This window comes from Pantherophis guttatus, chromosome 11, assembly GCF_059756535.1.
Source record: "Pantherophis guttatus breed Tessera chromosome 11, ASM5975653v1, whole genome shotgun sequence".
NCBI lineage: Eukaryota > Metazoa > Chordata > Lepidosauria > Squamata > Colubridae > Pantherophis > Pantherophis guttatus.
The window spans coordinates 26846216-26860941 of record NC_142073.1 but is presented as its reverse complement, the minus strand read 5'-3'; the positions used below and the strand labels follow the sequence as shown (position 1 = coordinate 26860941).

General features: G+C 41.7%; 1 protein-coding gene across 6 annotated transcripts in view; it reads left to right on the top strand.

The window, feature by feature from the left end:
• HYDIN (HYDIN axonemal central pair apparatus protein) overlaps positions 1–14726 on the top strand; it is a 416706-nt gene that overhangs the window by 5404 nt on the left and 396576 nt on the right. For all 6 annotated transcript variants that reach the window (XM_087877179.1, XM_087877178.1, XM_034425679.3 and 3 more), the window contains exons 4-7: positions 5806–5925; positions 9299–9433; positions 10268–10467; positions 12786–12910. In XM_087877179.1, coding sequence (XP_087733305.1) covers positions 5806–5925; positions 9299–9433; positions 10268–10467; positions 12786–12910 — 580 coding nt within the window. The remainder of the gene's footprint in view (positions 1–5805; positions 5926–9298; positions 9434–10267; positions 10468–12785; positions 12911–14726) is intronic.

Genomic DNA, 14726 nt, shown 5'->3' with positions numbered 1-14726 from the left:
CTATTCCTAACCCCTTCAGCCGGTGCAGTAAGATACCATGGTCGATGGTATCAAAAGCCGCTGAGAGAACTAATAGGACCAGGATAAAGGAGCAACCTCTGTCCCGAGCCCTCCAGAGATCATTCACCAACGCGACCAATGCCGTTTCTGTGCTGTATCGTGACCTGAAGCCCGACTGGAACGGATCCAGATAGACAACTTCATCCAGGTATCGGGGTAGTTGTCGCGCCACCACACTCTCAACAACCTTCGCAACAAAGCGAAGATTGGAGACTGGACGATAATTTGATAATATAGCCGGGTCCAGGGAAGGCTTCTTGAGGAGGGGCTTCACAACCGCCTCTTTCAAGGTGGCGGGAAAGACACCCTCACTCAGAGAAGCATTTATAATCCCCTGGAGCCAGCCTCGTGTAACCTCCCGGGAGGCCAGTACCAACCAGGAGGGACACGGGTCCAATAAACATGTGGCAGCGTTAAGCTTGCCCAGAATCCTGTCCACGTCCTCAGGAGTCACAGAGTCAAACTCTTCCCAGATAACGCTCTCAAGACCTGCCCCCGTCTCCTCCCCTGGATCTACCCAATCGGAGTCCAGGCCTTCGCGAATCTGAGCAACTTTATCATGCAGGAATTGTACAAAATCCTCAGCTCGACCCTTTAAGGGATCTTCCCGTACCCCCACCTGAAGTAGGGAGCAGGTCACCCTAAACAGTGCGGCTGGGCAGTTCTCTACAGATGCAATAAGAGCGGAGAAGTAGCTAGACTTCACCGCTCTTATCGCCACTAGGTAGGTCTTAATATAAGATCTCACCTGTGTTCGGTCAGATTCAGATCGGCTTGTCCTCCAATCACTCTCCAGGCGTCTTTTCCGACACTTCATCTCTCTCAGCTCCTCGGAAAACCAAGGAGCTAGACGAGATTGGCATCGGGTCAGAGGCCGCAAAGGCATGACGCGGTCCAAGGCCCCAGTAGCCGCCCTGTCCCAGGCGACCACCAGTCCTCAGTCGAGTCATGAGCCAGAGTCTCAGGAAATAGCCCAAGCTCCATCAGGAACCTTTCAGGGTCCATCAGGCGCTTCCATCTCCCTGCGGTGGGTGGAAGTGACTTGAAATATAATTAATTGATTTGTAAGAAATTGGATTGCATGGAAATAATTGGAATATTCATGTTCATATTGATTAATATACAAAAAAGATAGTTATATAACTATAACTATTTGGCTCTGGCACACGGCTCGACTGAGGAGCTGGTGGCCACCTGGGATAGGGCGGCCGCTGGAGCTTTGGATCGGGTCGTGCCTTTGCGGCCTCTGACCCGGTGCCGATCTTGCCTGGCTCCTTGGTTCACCGAGGAACTGAGGGAGATGAAGCGCTGGAAAAGACGCCTGGAGAGCGGTTGGAGGGCCAACCATTCTGAATCTGACCGAACACTGGTAAGGTCTCATATTAAGACCTACCTGGTGGCGATAAAAGCGGCAAAGTATAACTAATTTGCCGCTCTTATTGCGTCATCAGATAATCGCCCAGCCGCCCTGTTTAGGGTGACCCGCTCCCTGCTCCACCAGGAAGTGCAGGAGGACCCCTTGGAGGGTAGAGCCGAGGATTTTGTACAGTATCTGTATGACAAAATCACTCAGATTCGGGAACACCTGGACTCTGACTGGGTCGATTCAGGGGGGAGGACAGAGGCAGGTCTTGTGCGTATTATCTGGGAAGAGTTTGATTCTGTGACGCCCGAAGACTTGGACAGGATACTGGGCAGACTGAGCGCAGCCACATGTTTACTGGACCCGTGTCCCTCCTGGTTGGTGCTGGCCTCTCGGGAGGTTACACAAGGCTGGCTCCAGGGGATTTTAAATACTTCTCTGAGGGAGGGTGTCTTCCCCGCCGCCTTGAAAGAGGCGGTGGTGAGGCCTCTCCTCAAGAAGCCTTCCCTGGACCCGGCAGTGTTGGCAAATTATCGTCCAGTCTCCAACCTTCTCTTTGTTGCGAAGGTTGTTGAGAGTGTGGTAGCGCGACAGCTCCCCCAGTACCTGGATGAATCGTTGTATCTGGATCCGTTCCAGTCGGGCTTCAGGCCTGGGTACAACATGGAAACGGCATTGGTTGCATTGGTTGATGATCTCTGGAGGGCTCGGGACAGGGGTTGTTCCTCTGTCCTAGTCCTATTAGACCTCTCAGCGGCTTTTGATACCATCGACCATGGTATCATGCTGCACCGGCTAGAGGAGTTAGGGGTGGGGGGCACCGTCCTACGGTGGTTCTCCACCTTTCTCTCTGACCGGTTGCAGTCCATGTTGACAGGGGGGCAGAGGTCGACCCCGAGGCCCCTTGTATGTGGGGTGCCACAACAGTCGGTCCTCTCATCCCTTCTGTTCAACATTTATGTGAAGCCGCTGGATGAGATCATCCGTGGTTTTGGGGTGAAGTACCATCAATGCGCTGACGACACTCAGCTGTACATCTCCACCCCGGACCACCCCAACTATGCCCTTGAAGTGATGTCCCGGTGCCTGGAGGCCGTGCGGATCTAAATGGGGAGAAACAGACTCATGCTCAACCCATCCAAGACCGAGTGGCTGTGGTTTCCGACATCCCGATATAGTCAGTTGGTGCCATCACTAACTATTGGAGGCGAGTCATTGGCCTCCACAGAGAGGGTTCGCAACTTGGGTGTCCTCCTGGACTCACAGCTGTCTTTGGAAGAGCACATGACGGCCGTGGCCAGGGGGACTTTTTATCAGGTCCGCCTGATTCGCCAGTTGCGTCCCTTTCTGGATCGGGACTCGTTAAATACGGTCACTCATGCTCTCGTTACTTCCCGCTTGGACTACTGCAATGCTCTCTACATGGGGCTCCCCTTGAGGAGCACCCGGAGGCTCCAGCTAGTCCAGAATGCGGCCGCGCGGGTGGTTATGGGAGCGACGTGGCGCTCCCATGTGACCCCCCTCCTGTGCGAGCTGCACTGGCTCCCGGTGGTCTTCTGGGTGCGCTTCAAGGTTTTGGTTACCACCTTTAGAGCGCTCCATGGCATCGGACCGGGGTATTTACGAGACCACCTTCTGCTACCAATAGCCTCTCACCGACCAGTACGCTCCCATAGACAGGGGCTTCTCAGGGTGCCGTCAGCCAAACAGTGTCGACTGGCGGCCCCCAAAGGGAGAGCCTTCTCTGTGGGGGCACCTACCACCTACCATCTGGAACGAGCTCCCCCCAGAGATACGGAGGATCCCGGACCTGCGCACGTTTCCTCGTGCTCTCAAAACTTTTTTGTTTCAGCAGGCTGGCCTGGCCTAATTCTCCTTTTTTAAATTTTTAATTCGTTTGATTTTATAAATTGGGTGTTTTAATCTGTGTTTCGGCCAAAATATTTAATAATTTTAAGGGACTTTTAATATTTATATTATCTGTATTTTATCTTGGCTGTTCACCGCCCTAAGTTCTCCGGAAGTAGGGCGGTATAGAAATTTGATTAATAAATAAATAAATATAATTGATTTATATTGAAATGTTGAATTTGTATTAAACAATTGTAATATTACATAATTAACCCACATTGATTATGATAATTACATAATCAATGTGAGGATGGATATAAAAATAGATGACAATGGGAAGGGGTATAATATAGAATAGAAGGGAAAACATTGAATTTGATTAAGATTAGAGATGAGGATGAAGGGTAATATTGGTTTATAAATATAAACAATAATAAATAAATAAATAATAAATAAATAAATAAATAAATATAGAAATTGTAAATTTAATTGAAATGACTAAACACTGTTTAAATTTGTGAACCAGCCAAATACTCTGTTCAAAGAAAATTCATTGTATGTTTGTATGTGTGTTTGTCTAAAAAAAAAAAAAAAAAAAAAAAAATTTTTTTTTAAAAAAACCCAAAAAACGTAGGTGCGTCTTATACTCCGGTGCATCTTATACTCTGAAAAATACAGTATATTTATATTAAAAAAGAGAAGGGATGCCAAAGATAATATGAATTGTTTGAAAAATCCTAAGGCAAAATTTGATGTGGCATCCAGGAAGTGGGAGTGGAAAATGTGCACCTTTGTATGATCGGGACCATGTCTCAAAATGGCATCCTTGGAGTTGTGCCTATTGATGGCAGACATCGAAACAAGAACATTCAAATGGGGCTGTTTTTCATTTTACCCCATGCAATACCAATTTATTAAAGTGAACCTTCAATTTAATTGATTTCTGTTTAGCAGAATTTAGATGCATCTGAATAAGGTATGCCATGTATTACATGCTCGGATGTATTCCTGTCTGCCACCTTATGCACATATGAAATGCCTGACATTATTGTAATAGAGGAACAGTTTGGTCTAGTGATTAAGGTTAGAAACCGGGATACTGTGAGTTCTAATACTGCCTTAGGATCTAGTCCCTAGAATATAGAGAACTAAGCCTCGGGGCTCTCTCAACTCTGGCCATATGGGGGTCTGGCAAATCTCTGGTGCTTTGAAGGGCCCTGTCAGAGGCAGAGGCAGCCAAAAGCTTTTCTCTCCAGGAAATCTCTGACTACTAGATAGCCCAGAAGATTTGATAGATTCCAAGCTGTAGTCCTCAGACATTGACTTATGTGATTGCTATATGTAGTTTTTCACACTTACCACTGTTGCAGCATCCCCATGGTTATGTGATTAATATTCAGGCACTTGACAACTGACATGAATTGATGATAGTTTCAGTGTCTCGGAATCATGTGATTCCTTTTTGTGACTCTCTGACAAGCAAAGTCAATGGGGAAGCCAGATTCACTCAACAACCGGGTTCCTAACTTAACAACTGCAGGGATTCACTGTGGCAAGAAAAGTCGAAAATGGAACAAAATTCACTTAACAACTGCGTTGCTTGGCAATGGAAATTTTGAGCTGAATAGTGGTTGTAGGTTGAGGACTGCATGTATTTGCTATTTGAGTATCTTGTAGGGAAAAAAATCAGGCCCACCTCATGTTTTGTGGCTTCCTTGGCAAGCTTGCGCTCTGCATGGCTAAGGAAGAACCGATGGCTGGATGAATCAGTGGCCTGGAGTGGCTTCATTCTGTGGCAGAAAGAATTAGGGCTGATTCCCAGCTGCTGAGATTTGGCTGCAGTAGCCAAGGGGGAGACTATTGTTTCCTAGGCCACAGGGTGGGAGCAACCTGGACTGCCCTCCTTCCAGTTAGATATGGTGAAGTGACAGGCTCAGGAGCAAAGGGCCTGACACTCCAATAAAGGAGAACAAACGGCCATTGGTTTTACCATCCCAAATTCATTTAATAAATTAGGAGAAACAGGTTCCAAACAGAATATCAGTTAACTCAGAATGAATTTTACACACTTTTAATTTGAATTTTATTTAGTTATTTAATTTATATCCCACCTTTATTTCTTTGATAAGGAGCTCAAGGGGGTAAATATATCTAAAATTCATTCTTCCTCCTAATTTTCCCACAACAATAACCTTATGAGGTTGGCTTGGCTGAGAGAGAGTCTTGTATTATTGTTATGGATTGAACCAGTAGAGGCTAAACCAATTTCATTGTATACATGATGTACAATGACAATAAAGACTATTATTATATTATTATTTACTTACAAAGGCAGCTGTGAGTAACCTGAGTTGTTGACTGTGGCAAGGTTTTAAACCCACCTCACATTTTGGTCAAGTATACTGTTTTGGTCTATTTAATGGATATTATTGCCAATGTTAGCTACTCTTTACCTGATCCCTTAATGGTTATAGATACAGTGTATGCACTAAGCAGCCCCAGTATTTCTATCTGTTGCTCTGCATCTTCAGTTCTCCTCTGTTGATCTGGATCGGACTCTGTTTCAACCGTTCCCATCAGAAGTGGTTTTTCAAAACTATGCCTCTTGTGAGCTGTACGAAGTACCACTGATCCTGAGGAACAACGACAAGGTAGTCTTCATCAACAGAATTGGGATATAGTTTGTGGGAGGTGGGGGTCATGGGAGGAAAACCTCTTAGGTTTCAAAGATAAGAACTTTACAATGGGAGCTTTTCCTATGGATTGATAATCCTCCTGATAAGCTCTTTCAAGAGAAAGATTTGCTTTAATGCAACCTATTGAAAGATGAGCTATAACAATATCTCTTTATTGTATTTTTCTTACTACTCTGAATTGAAAAATTTCCAGTTTTAATGAAAATTTAAGGCTTCACTCATACTTTGAACACTTCACTTTTAAAAATCCTAGCAAGATTATTTTAATTATTCTTTCTGGTTCCCATTTTGAGACTGCAGGGGCAGAAGGTTCAACTTCTGTACTGCCAGTTTTGTCCTCTGGAAGAATACTTGAATCGCAATGAACTATTTAAGGATGGAGAGAGTGAAGTAGAATTTCGTGCTATTGTTTATTTTTAAACTTCAGCCTCCTGGTTTTACTTCAACTGTCAGAATTTACTCTCGGGATCCTAAGATATTCAGACATTCTGTTGGGGTTGGGTTTTTATCAGAATAGCTGAGTTAATACAGTTATGTAGTACATTTTTTTATTTAATTGAACAATCGTAATGAGATTATATGGCTTCTGCATCCTTTATATTTGTAGTCACAAATAGTCCAGAATAATTTTCCTACCCTTCAAATGGGTATTTAGTTTCCTTCCAGTTTTATAATAAGTTACTTTACATTAATAAAATGCAGTGCAGAATTATTCTAATTCTTGTTATTTTTCTCATCAGTTTTTTCTCAGTTAAGCAAAGAATTGCACAACATGTTAAGGTTATTTAATTTGTAATTATTTTGTCTTCTGTTATATTTCTGGAAAAATACATCCATCTCATCTGAAACTAACTCTTTTACCTTTTATCTTTAAAAAGATTATGCTAAAAGGGAATAAAGTTTAAACCTTATACTTAGAAGTCTTTCTATTTCCAATTTTAATCAAGTTGCTACCTTTGGAACTTCATTATAAAATCTGTGCAGTGGAAATAAGATAAAGAAAACCTTAATGCAACATTCCTGAACCATGCCAGCACTGAAATACAACTTCAAGAGCTTCTATGTTCAAATAGCATTTAAATTTTGCTGCAGAAAAGACAAATCTGTATTTAGTATCCCCAGAAATATTATCTCCAAATAATGAGAAGTAGTGATTCCATTTATTTTGTTTTGATCAGACCCTCTCCTCTTGAATATTAAGTCCGTTTAGTGGACCGCCTAAGAAGAATTCAACCATATTCAAATAGGTTCAGAGAAGTGCAGTGAGAAAGATGAGAGGCTTAGAAATTGTGCCTAGCTAATCTAAATGATTATGGCTTCTAGGATCACGTGAACTACATCTCTGGATATTGAAAGAACTAGCAGGGTAACTGCAGAACCCCTCTGGGAAAACAGGTATGGTCCCAGAACACTGGAGAAGGGCTAATGGGGAAGAGGCAGGACCTAGGAAATGACAGGCCCATGAACCTGACATCAAATACTTTGAATAGCCCTGCCTGTCAGTTAATTACTTAGTTCATTAGTTTACAGGAACCAATATATCTTGAACAATCGAAGTCACATCAATTTTGTGATCATCTTTTGTGACAGTTGTTAGCTTGATCAGGCAAATGCTGTAGATATAGTACATCTAACTTCCTCAGAGTTTTTGACAGTGTCTCTCAAAGCATCTTAACAACGTTGTCAAATTATGGCTTTGCGAACTCATTAGATAAATCCAAAGTTAGCTCAAAGATCACAGGAGGCTTTCAAGAAGAGACTAGACAGCCATTTCTTTGAAATGGTATAGGGTCTTCTGTGTAGCAGAGGTTTGGACTAGACGAGCTCTAGTCTTGGAAAAATTTGCTTCCAACTCTCTTATTTGTCTTATCATTTTCAAAGGTGTTCAAGCTATCTGGAGAGACATCTCAAGTGGGATGGCACAGGTCTGTGAGCCTGGTGCTGTTCAGTGGTTTGATAAATAAAATGGATGAGAGAGTTGAGGAAATGGTTACCAATTCTGCAGATGATACAAAGCTAGTGTGGGTGACTAATACTTGAAAAGGAAAAAGTTAAGGGAAACTCGAATGCAAGCTGGAAGTAAACAAATAGAATGAAACTTAACAGGGAGAAATGTAAAATCATGCATCTTGCTGGCATCTTGTTAAGAAAAATGAAAGAAAGATGTGCAGATTAAGGGAAATTTGCTCATGAGCGGCACTCAGGAGGAGGACTTTGGTGTACTAGTGTACTAATAAAAGTCCAACATGTTCCAACAGTAGAAGGGAAATAAATAAAACACAATACAAACTAAACACAGAAAGGAAAATAAAAATAAAGAGAAGAAAAAGTGCAAGAAAAAAAAAGAAACAGGAAAGAATAAAAAAATAAAAGAAATATTTAAAAAAGTGACTTCTGATCATCATAAAAAGTACAAGGAGTAAGTCTTTACCCAAAAAGGTTACATGCAGGTATCTCTTCTTTCCCTTCACTGGAGATTTTCAAATAGGCTGGATAGGAAATGGTGTACTGAATCGTGCAGTAGACTTGATGACCTCTTAGGTTCTATAAAGAGAGATCCATGCACTCGGAAGCATCATGACTTTCTGATTGGCTCATTGGCTGAGTGGAAAGAAGCAGAATGATTAGGTCACTGAGACTAACAGTTAAAAGGGACCTTGGAGGGCTTCTAGTCCAACCCACTGCACAAGCAGGAGACCCTATCCTATTTCAGACAAGTGCCTGTCCAGTCTCTTCTTAAAAGCCTCTAGTGAACCCATAATTTCTGGAGGCAAGTCGTTCCACTGGTTAATTGTTCTAACTGTCAGAAAATTTCTCCTTAGTTCTAGGTTGCTTCTCTCCTTGATTAGCTTCCATACATTGCTTCTTGTCCTGCTTTCTGGTGCTTTGGAGAATAAATTCTTCTTTGTAGCAGCGCCTCAAATATCAGAAGACTGCTATCATGTCACTGTCTATCAGGTCACTGCTATTAAATTGGTTTAGTTGTGCATGACTTTATTTTGTTTGTTCTGGGTTAAATGTAAGCCTCTTAGAGTTAGTTGAGTGGACTGTGTAATTCTATTTGGTGTCCTCACCACACAAATCCCAGAATCGATCCAGTGGCAATCCAGGATGGTAAGATTATAGTGTAACAATAAATAATAAATAAAAAGGACTGCCCATTTGCCCGGGGCATTTTTTCTTGCTCAAGATGCCTGTTTGCTATGTCTTGAAGTGGGTTTAAATACTTCAATTGTCACCAGCCCCCCATTTACCAAACAAAAGCCCCACTGTTTTCTTGCAGTCTTGATTTAATCTGTTCACTGAATGCCTCCCTTACTTCCTGCAGATCCCACGGCTTGTAAAGATTGTTTGTGAGAGTTCACCTTACTTCAGAGTCATTAGCCCCAACGATGTGTGTAACAAAGTCGCACCTGGCATGCCCTCCACATTCCGCATTCTCTTCACTCCTGAGGAAAACAAGGTAACTCTTTTCTGATGCATCTACAAAGCCATTCTCTATAAATATGCCAACCCCCTTCCTCTGTTTCCCCCAGGCTGACAGAAAATCACTTTTGTCATAATGATTACAAAACTGGCAGACTGAATGCATGAATCCTAGCAGTACTAAAATACAAATCTGTGAAACACACAACATATGTATGTGTGTGTGCATGTGTGTGAGTGTGTGTGTGTGTGTGTGTGTGTGTGTGTGTGTGTGTGTGTGAGAGAGAGAGAGAGAGAGAGAGAGAGAGAGAGAGAGAAGGATGGTGGAAGCAATATTATGATGAAAGTAATGCATATACAAAGGAGGCAAGTCTTGGATTACAATAATACTTCCTTTATCTTGTCCTACTTCTGGACACTGCTGCCTTCAAACAAGATGACAGAGAATTAGTCTTAGAAGAGAAGATAGACAGAAACTGATCTGACTGGTTTAGTTAACATGTATGAAGAGAGCCATGGGTTATTAAACAAGCCTCAATAGCAGGCTTTGTACTTGTATTGACTATCTATCTACAATGAATATCTGTATTGCAAGAAGATTGCTGGATATTTCCAACTTTCCATGAGTTTGTGGAGATTCTCCTTACTTCCCTATCCTTGCAAACTGTGTTTTTTCCCATAACATCAATTTATACATTGCTTTTTGCTCTATAAATTTTTCACCTCTCCTTTTGAGAAACTCATCAAGTCCAACGACCAAGAATCTGGTCCCAAGTGTGGTCATAAGATGAAGACTACCTATTTGCAAGGGCCCTGAACTGTAAGGGTCATGGAGGGATTTCTCATTTTTCACATTCTTCTTTCTACCCAGGATTATTTCCATGAATTAACTTGCATTACTGAGAGGGAAAAATTCATTGTGCCTATCCGAGCAATTGGTGCCCGAGGCATTTTGGATTTCCCAGACCAACTGAATTTCTCTACATCTCCCGTCAAGTACAATACACAGAAAACCCTGCTTGTTCGGAACATTGGCAACCGAGATGCCTACTACCAGATTACCACCCAGAGGTGAGGTCCATGAATTTTCTCCCGAAAAGGGTTAGGCAAGGCCGAAAGGGTTAGGCAAGGGAAATATACATCAGCAATAAGTTTGCCAGTGGTTTGGATTTTTATCTTCCAAAATAACAGATTTGACAGATATAGAGGCATAGTGCACCAAAAGCCTTTTTTGTGCTATGTTAGAAAGTGCCCATCCTGAGCTACAAATGTTCTCTTCTATTCAATATCCGATGGCTTTGAGCAGCACTTAAGGTAAAGCTAAAGGTTCCCCTGCACATGTGTGCTAGTCGTTTCCGGTTCTAGGGATGGTGCTCATCTCCTTTTCTAAACTGAAGAGCCAGCACTGTCCAAAGTCTCCGTGGTCATGTGGCCGGCATGACTCAACACCAATGGTGCACGGAGCACTGTTACCTTCCCATCAAAGTGGTGTCTATTTTTCTACTTGCATTTTTTACATGCTTTTGAACTGCTAGGTTGGCAGAAGCTGGGACAAGTAACGGGAGCTCACTCCATTGAGCAGCACTTAACCTCCTTCAAAACAGTGGCTCTGCTCAAGTATTTCAGCAGGCCATGAATCTGAGTGAGTTTGCTTCTTGCTCACACTTGCCACCTTCCTTGCCACCCTCCTCTTGTGGGTCAACCCCCTCCTGTGCTTCCAGATGAGGCAAACAATGGTTTACCACTAACTAATGTAGCAATGAAAAGGGGGAAGTGACGCCATGAGAAGAGTAAACTCCCCTCATATGCGTCTGAATGAGGCTTCTTTGAAAGCCAAGTTCCATTTATTTATTTATTTATTAGTTTGTCAAACATGTACAAGATAGCAGGTATGAATATGAACAAGGACACAAACGAAGGAAATGAATACAGATAAATTGGGACAGTAGGATAGGGACAGTAGGCACACTGGCGCTTATGCACGCCCCCTTTATGGACCTCTTAGGAATGGGGTGAGTTCCATGGTAGATGGTTAAGGTTAAGGTTGAAGCTGAACAATTTTCTATTCTGTTAAATTTTATTCTATTACTTTCAGTTCATTTCTCTTTGTCTTGATCATTTAGAATTTTATTTTTGCTTTCTACAAAATTGACTATCCCAATTCATCCTCAATATTTATTATTTATGCGGAATTTATTTTTTCATTGCCTTGGTTTATACTTCTCTAGGTGATTAACAAATCAAATCATAATAATGCAAATCATAAACAAATAAATTCCTTTAAACACAGTAAGCTTTAAAATAGCTCACTGGTGATCAGCTAGGAAATGAAATATGGTTGGATCTAATGGAAAAGTCCTAGTTTAAGCCCCCAAAAGCTGGCTAAAGTTGGGGTTAGTCGGATACATCAGAGAGTTAGGGCAAGCAATGGAGAATCATTTCTTCCAGGCCCCTTTATCCCCAAGCAGAGCAAACCTGAGGCATTCCTTCCCAAGCAAAATGACAACCCAGTGATTCATAGTTCACGTGAAAGAAGAGATCCTGTAGCTCTTTTGAGAGAGGGTCCCTCTTATGCTACCTTGCTTGAGATAGCCAAAGGAAATAATCTGCAGGTGAGCTGAAGAATAAATTCAGCCGAATGTCCTGTTCTGATGGGCAGGTATGAGCATGAATGCATGATATTTCTCTGGCCAGTTTAGATTGCAATGAAGTTAACATATAATGAAATTGTAATGAAAAATAAAGCTTCCAGAAGGCTACGGTGAGACCTCCAGGCTGCAGCACAGAAGCATTTATACCTTCAGCAGTAACAGAACTTGCAGTGTGCTGCCCTCAATGGAAAAGTTGGGATAAATGCAGAGCTGCGTCTGTCTTGAAAATCACCTATGTTGAACTATATAGCACAGTCAAACATGAGCACAAGAAATGTCTTTTGACATTTGTATTATGTATGTGATAAACTGTTTTGTGTTACTGCCATAAAATATTTTGTAAAATTTCAATTTTGGACATATCCTATAAATTAGCCCTTGTTTGAAAAAGGTCCTACAGTGCAGTGTTTTGTTCATTTAATGGCTATAAAGAGAATTTTAGTAGTAGATAGAGAGGAAAAAAACTGTGATTGCATCCTGGTTTGTATCTGTGGGGACTGCTGTGTAAAAATATATAGAAGTAAAACAGGGAAGGGTGCTGTGATTGAGGTGGGGAGACAGGTGTGGTTCGTGCATAAGTCTGATTGAAACCGTTGTTTCAATGTGAGAAGAGAAAGAACTTCTTGTAAAGTTCTTGTAGGACTCATCTACTGTCGATTTCACTTCCAGCCACCATTTTTTGATGTATAATTTAATCAGATAAACCTGGCCATAATATGTTCCTTCTTTGCATTACAGACCATTTTCTGTCAAACCCTCCATTGGGACTCTTGGAATAAATGAAACCACACAATTCACTATTGACTTTTATCCAGAAAAAAGTGGCAACCACTGTAAAGACCTTGTTATACATTATGATACAGGTAAGAACAGGGAAATCATTTTTTTTCCATTTATGGTATCCTGAGATTTCAGAGTCTGGATCCTAGCAGTGTGTCCTACAATTATTCCTTTTTTAGTTCATAATACTAAAGTGACCTATGATTACCTTTCATTGCTGGATTAGATTTTCCTTGCAATTGATGATACTGTAGATAAACCACTCCCAATGAGAGAGAAACTCTGCCATCTACTCTGAGAACTGTTAGGGAGATGTCTTCACCCTCCTCCTCTCACACAATATACCAGCACTACGCTGCCTCTTATTCCTCTGGAATGCACCCCTTCCCTCCAGGAAATTCAAAATACAGGTAGTCCTTGACTTACAACCATTTTGTTTAGTGATTGTTCAAAGTTAGAACAGCACTGAAAAAAATGATTTATAACACTATCAACTGTCCGACTAGTGAATCCAAAATAAGAAAACACTCTCGGGAGCTTTGAAGTAAAACTTTATTAGATACACCATTTTTGGTACTGAAGAATCAAAACCAGCTCTGGTTTTCCCGTGCAAATACTTGCATAGTTAAACAACAACTTCCCTTTCTCTCCACCCCTGGATGATCACATTGCCCAATTATGAGATGTTCTTTTCTTATGGGAACAGTCCATCTCTTTCTCAAACACCTGCAATGGTGACCTTGATGGTTGCCAGGCTCTCATGGTCTACGCACACATTCTCAACATTCTATTTGCCCCTTCCCTCCCCCCAGTTCATTGGCAAATTGAAAAACGTTAAGGTTTGAAAGAAACAAAGTGACGGACTGCTTTTCAAACTTACGACCACTGCTGCATCCCCATGATCATGTGCTCAAAATTCAGATGCTTGGCAGTTGACTCATATTTATGATGTTTGCACCATCCTGGGGTCATGTGATTCCCTTTTGTGATCTTCTGACAAGCAAAGTCAGTGGGGGAGCCAGAGTCACTTAACAATTATGTTACTAACTTAACAACTGCAATGATTGACTTCTGGTTTGGCATTGCGGCGAGACAGTTGGGGAATTAGCGGGCTCTTATGAGCTCCGCAAAAACCCCGGCTGGGGTCTGTGGACCAGAACTGTCCTGCAGGGGAAGAAAGAGAGGCACCTCAGACGACCAAGAGGAACAGGCAAGTTCCTCAAAGATCGGAGGGAACTCTCTATGACTCGGCAGCGGGGGATGGCAGCCATGGCAGCTGCCACAAAGCTGGAACAACCGGACTAAGTATAGAGCTGGAGAGAGGAGAGAACAGAGTTTTTTGAAGCCGGGTGAGTGACAGTCAACCCAGGCATGAAACAAAAACAAGGGAAACATCTTTCAATTATAAGACCTCTAATGATAAATAGCAGCTAAGGAGCGAGGGTGCAAAGAAGACTTTGAAATGTAAATTTAAAGAGACAACAACCCGATAGAAAATTGATTTTTGAATAAACTATTTGGAAACCTTAAACAGTTAGATAGATAATGGTCAAAGGATTGGAAAAAAATAAAGAGATCTTTTTTTTCCTTTCTTCGTTCTTTTTAAATTTTAAGAAAAACAAAGAGAATGGATAATAAGCTTTAAAAAAAAGTGATGTACAAATAAAAGGAAAAAAAGGGAGAAAAAAGAAGTGAAAAGAGCTATTTAAATTTGGACTGGACTTTAAATAAGATTTGATACTTTTAAACCTAAAAGAAAAAGAAAAGCTAAATAAGATTCTTAAATGGATACTTTTTAAACAACCGGAAATTGTGGATTGCAGAGAGACACTATCTGGAGTAAAAAGAAATATTGCAACTTGGTTTTTGTTCTGGAAAATGTGGACTTCACAGATAACA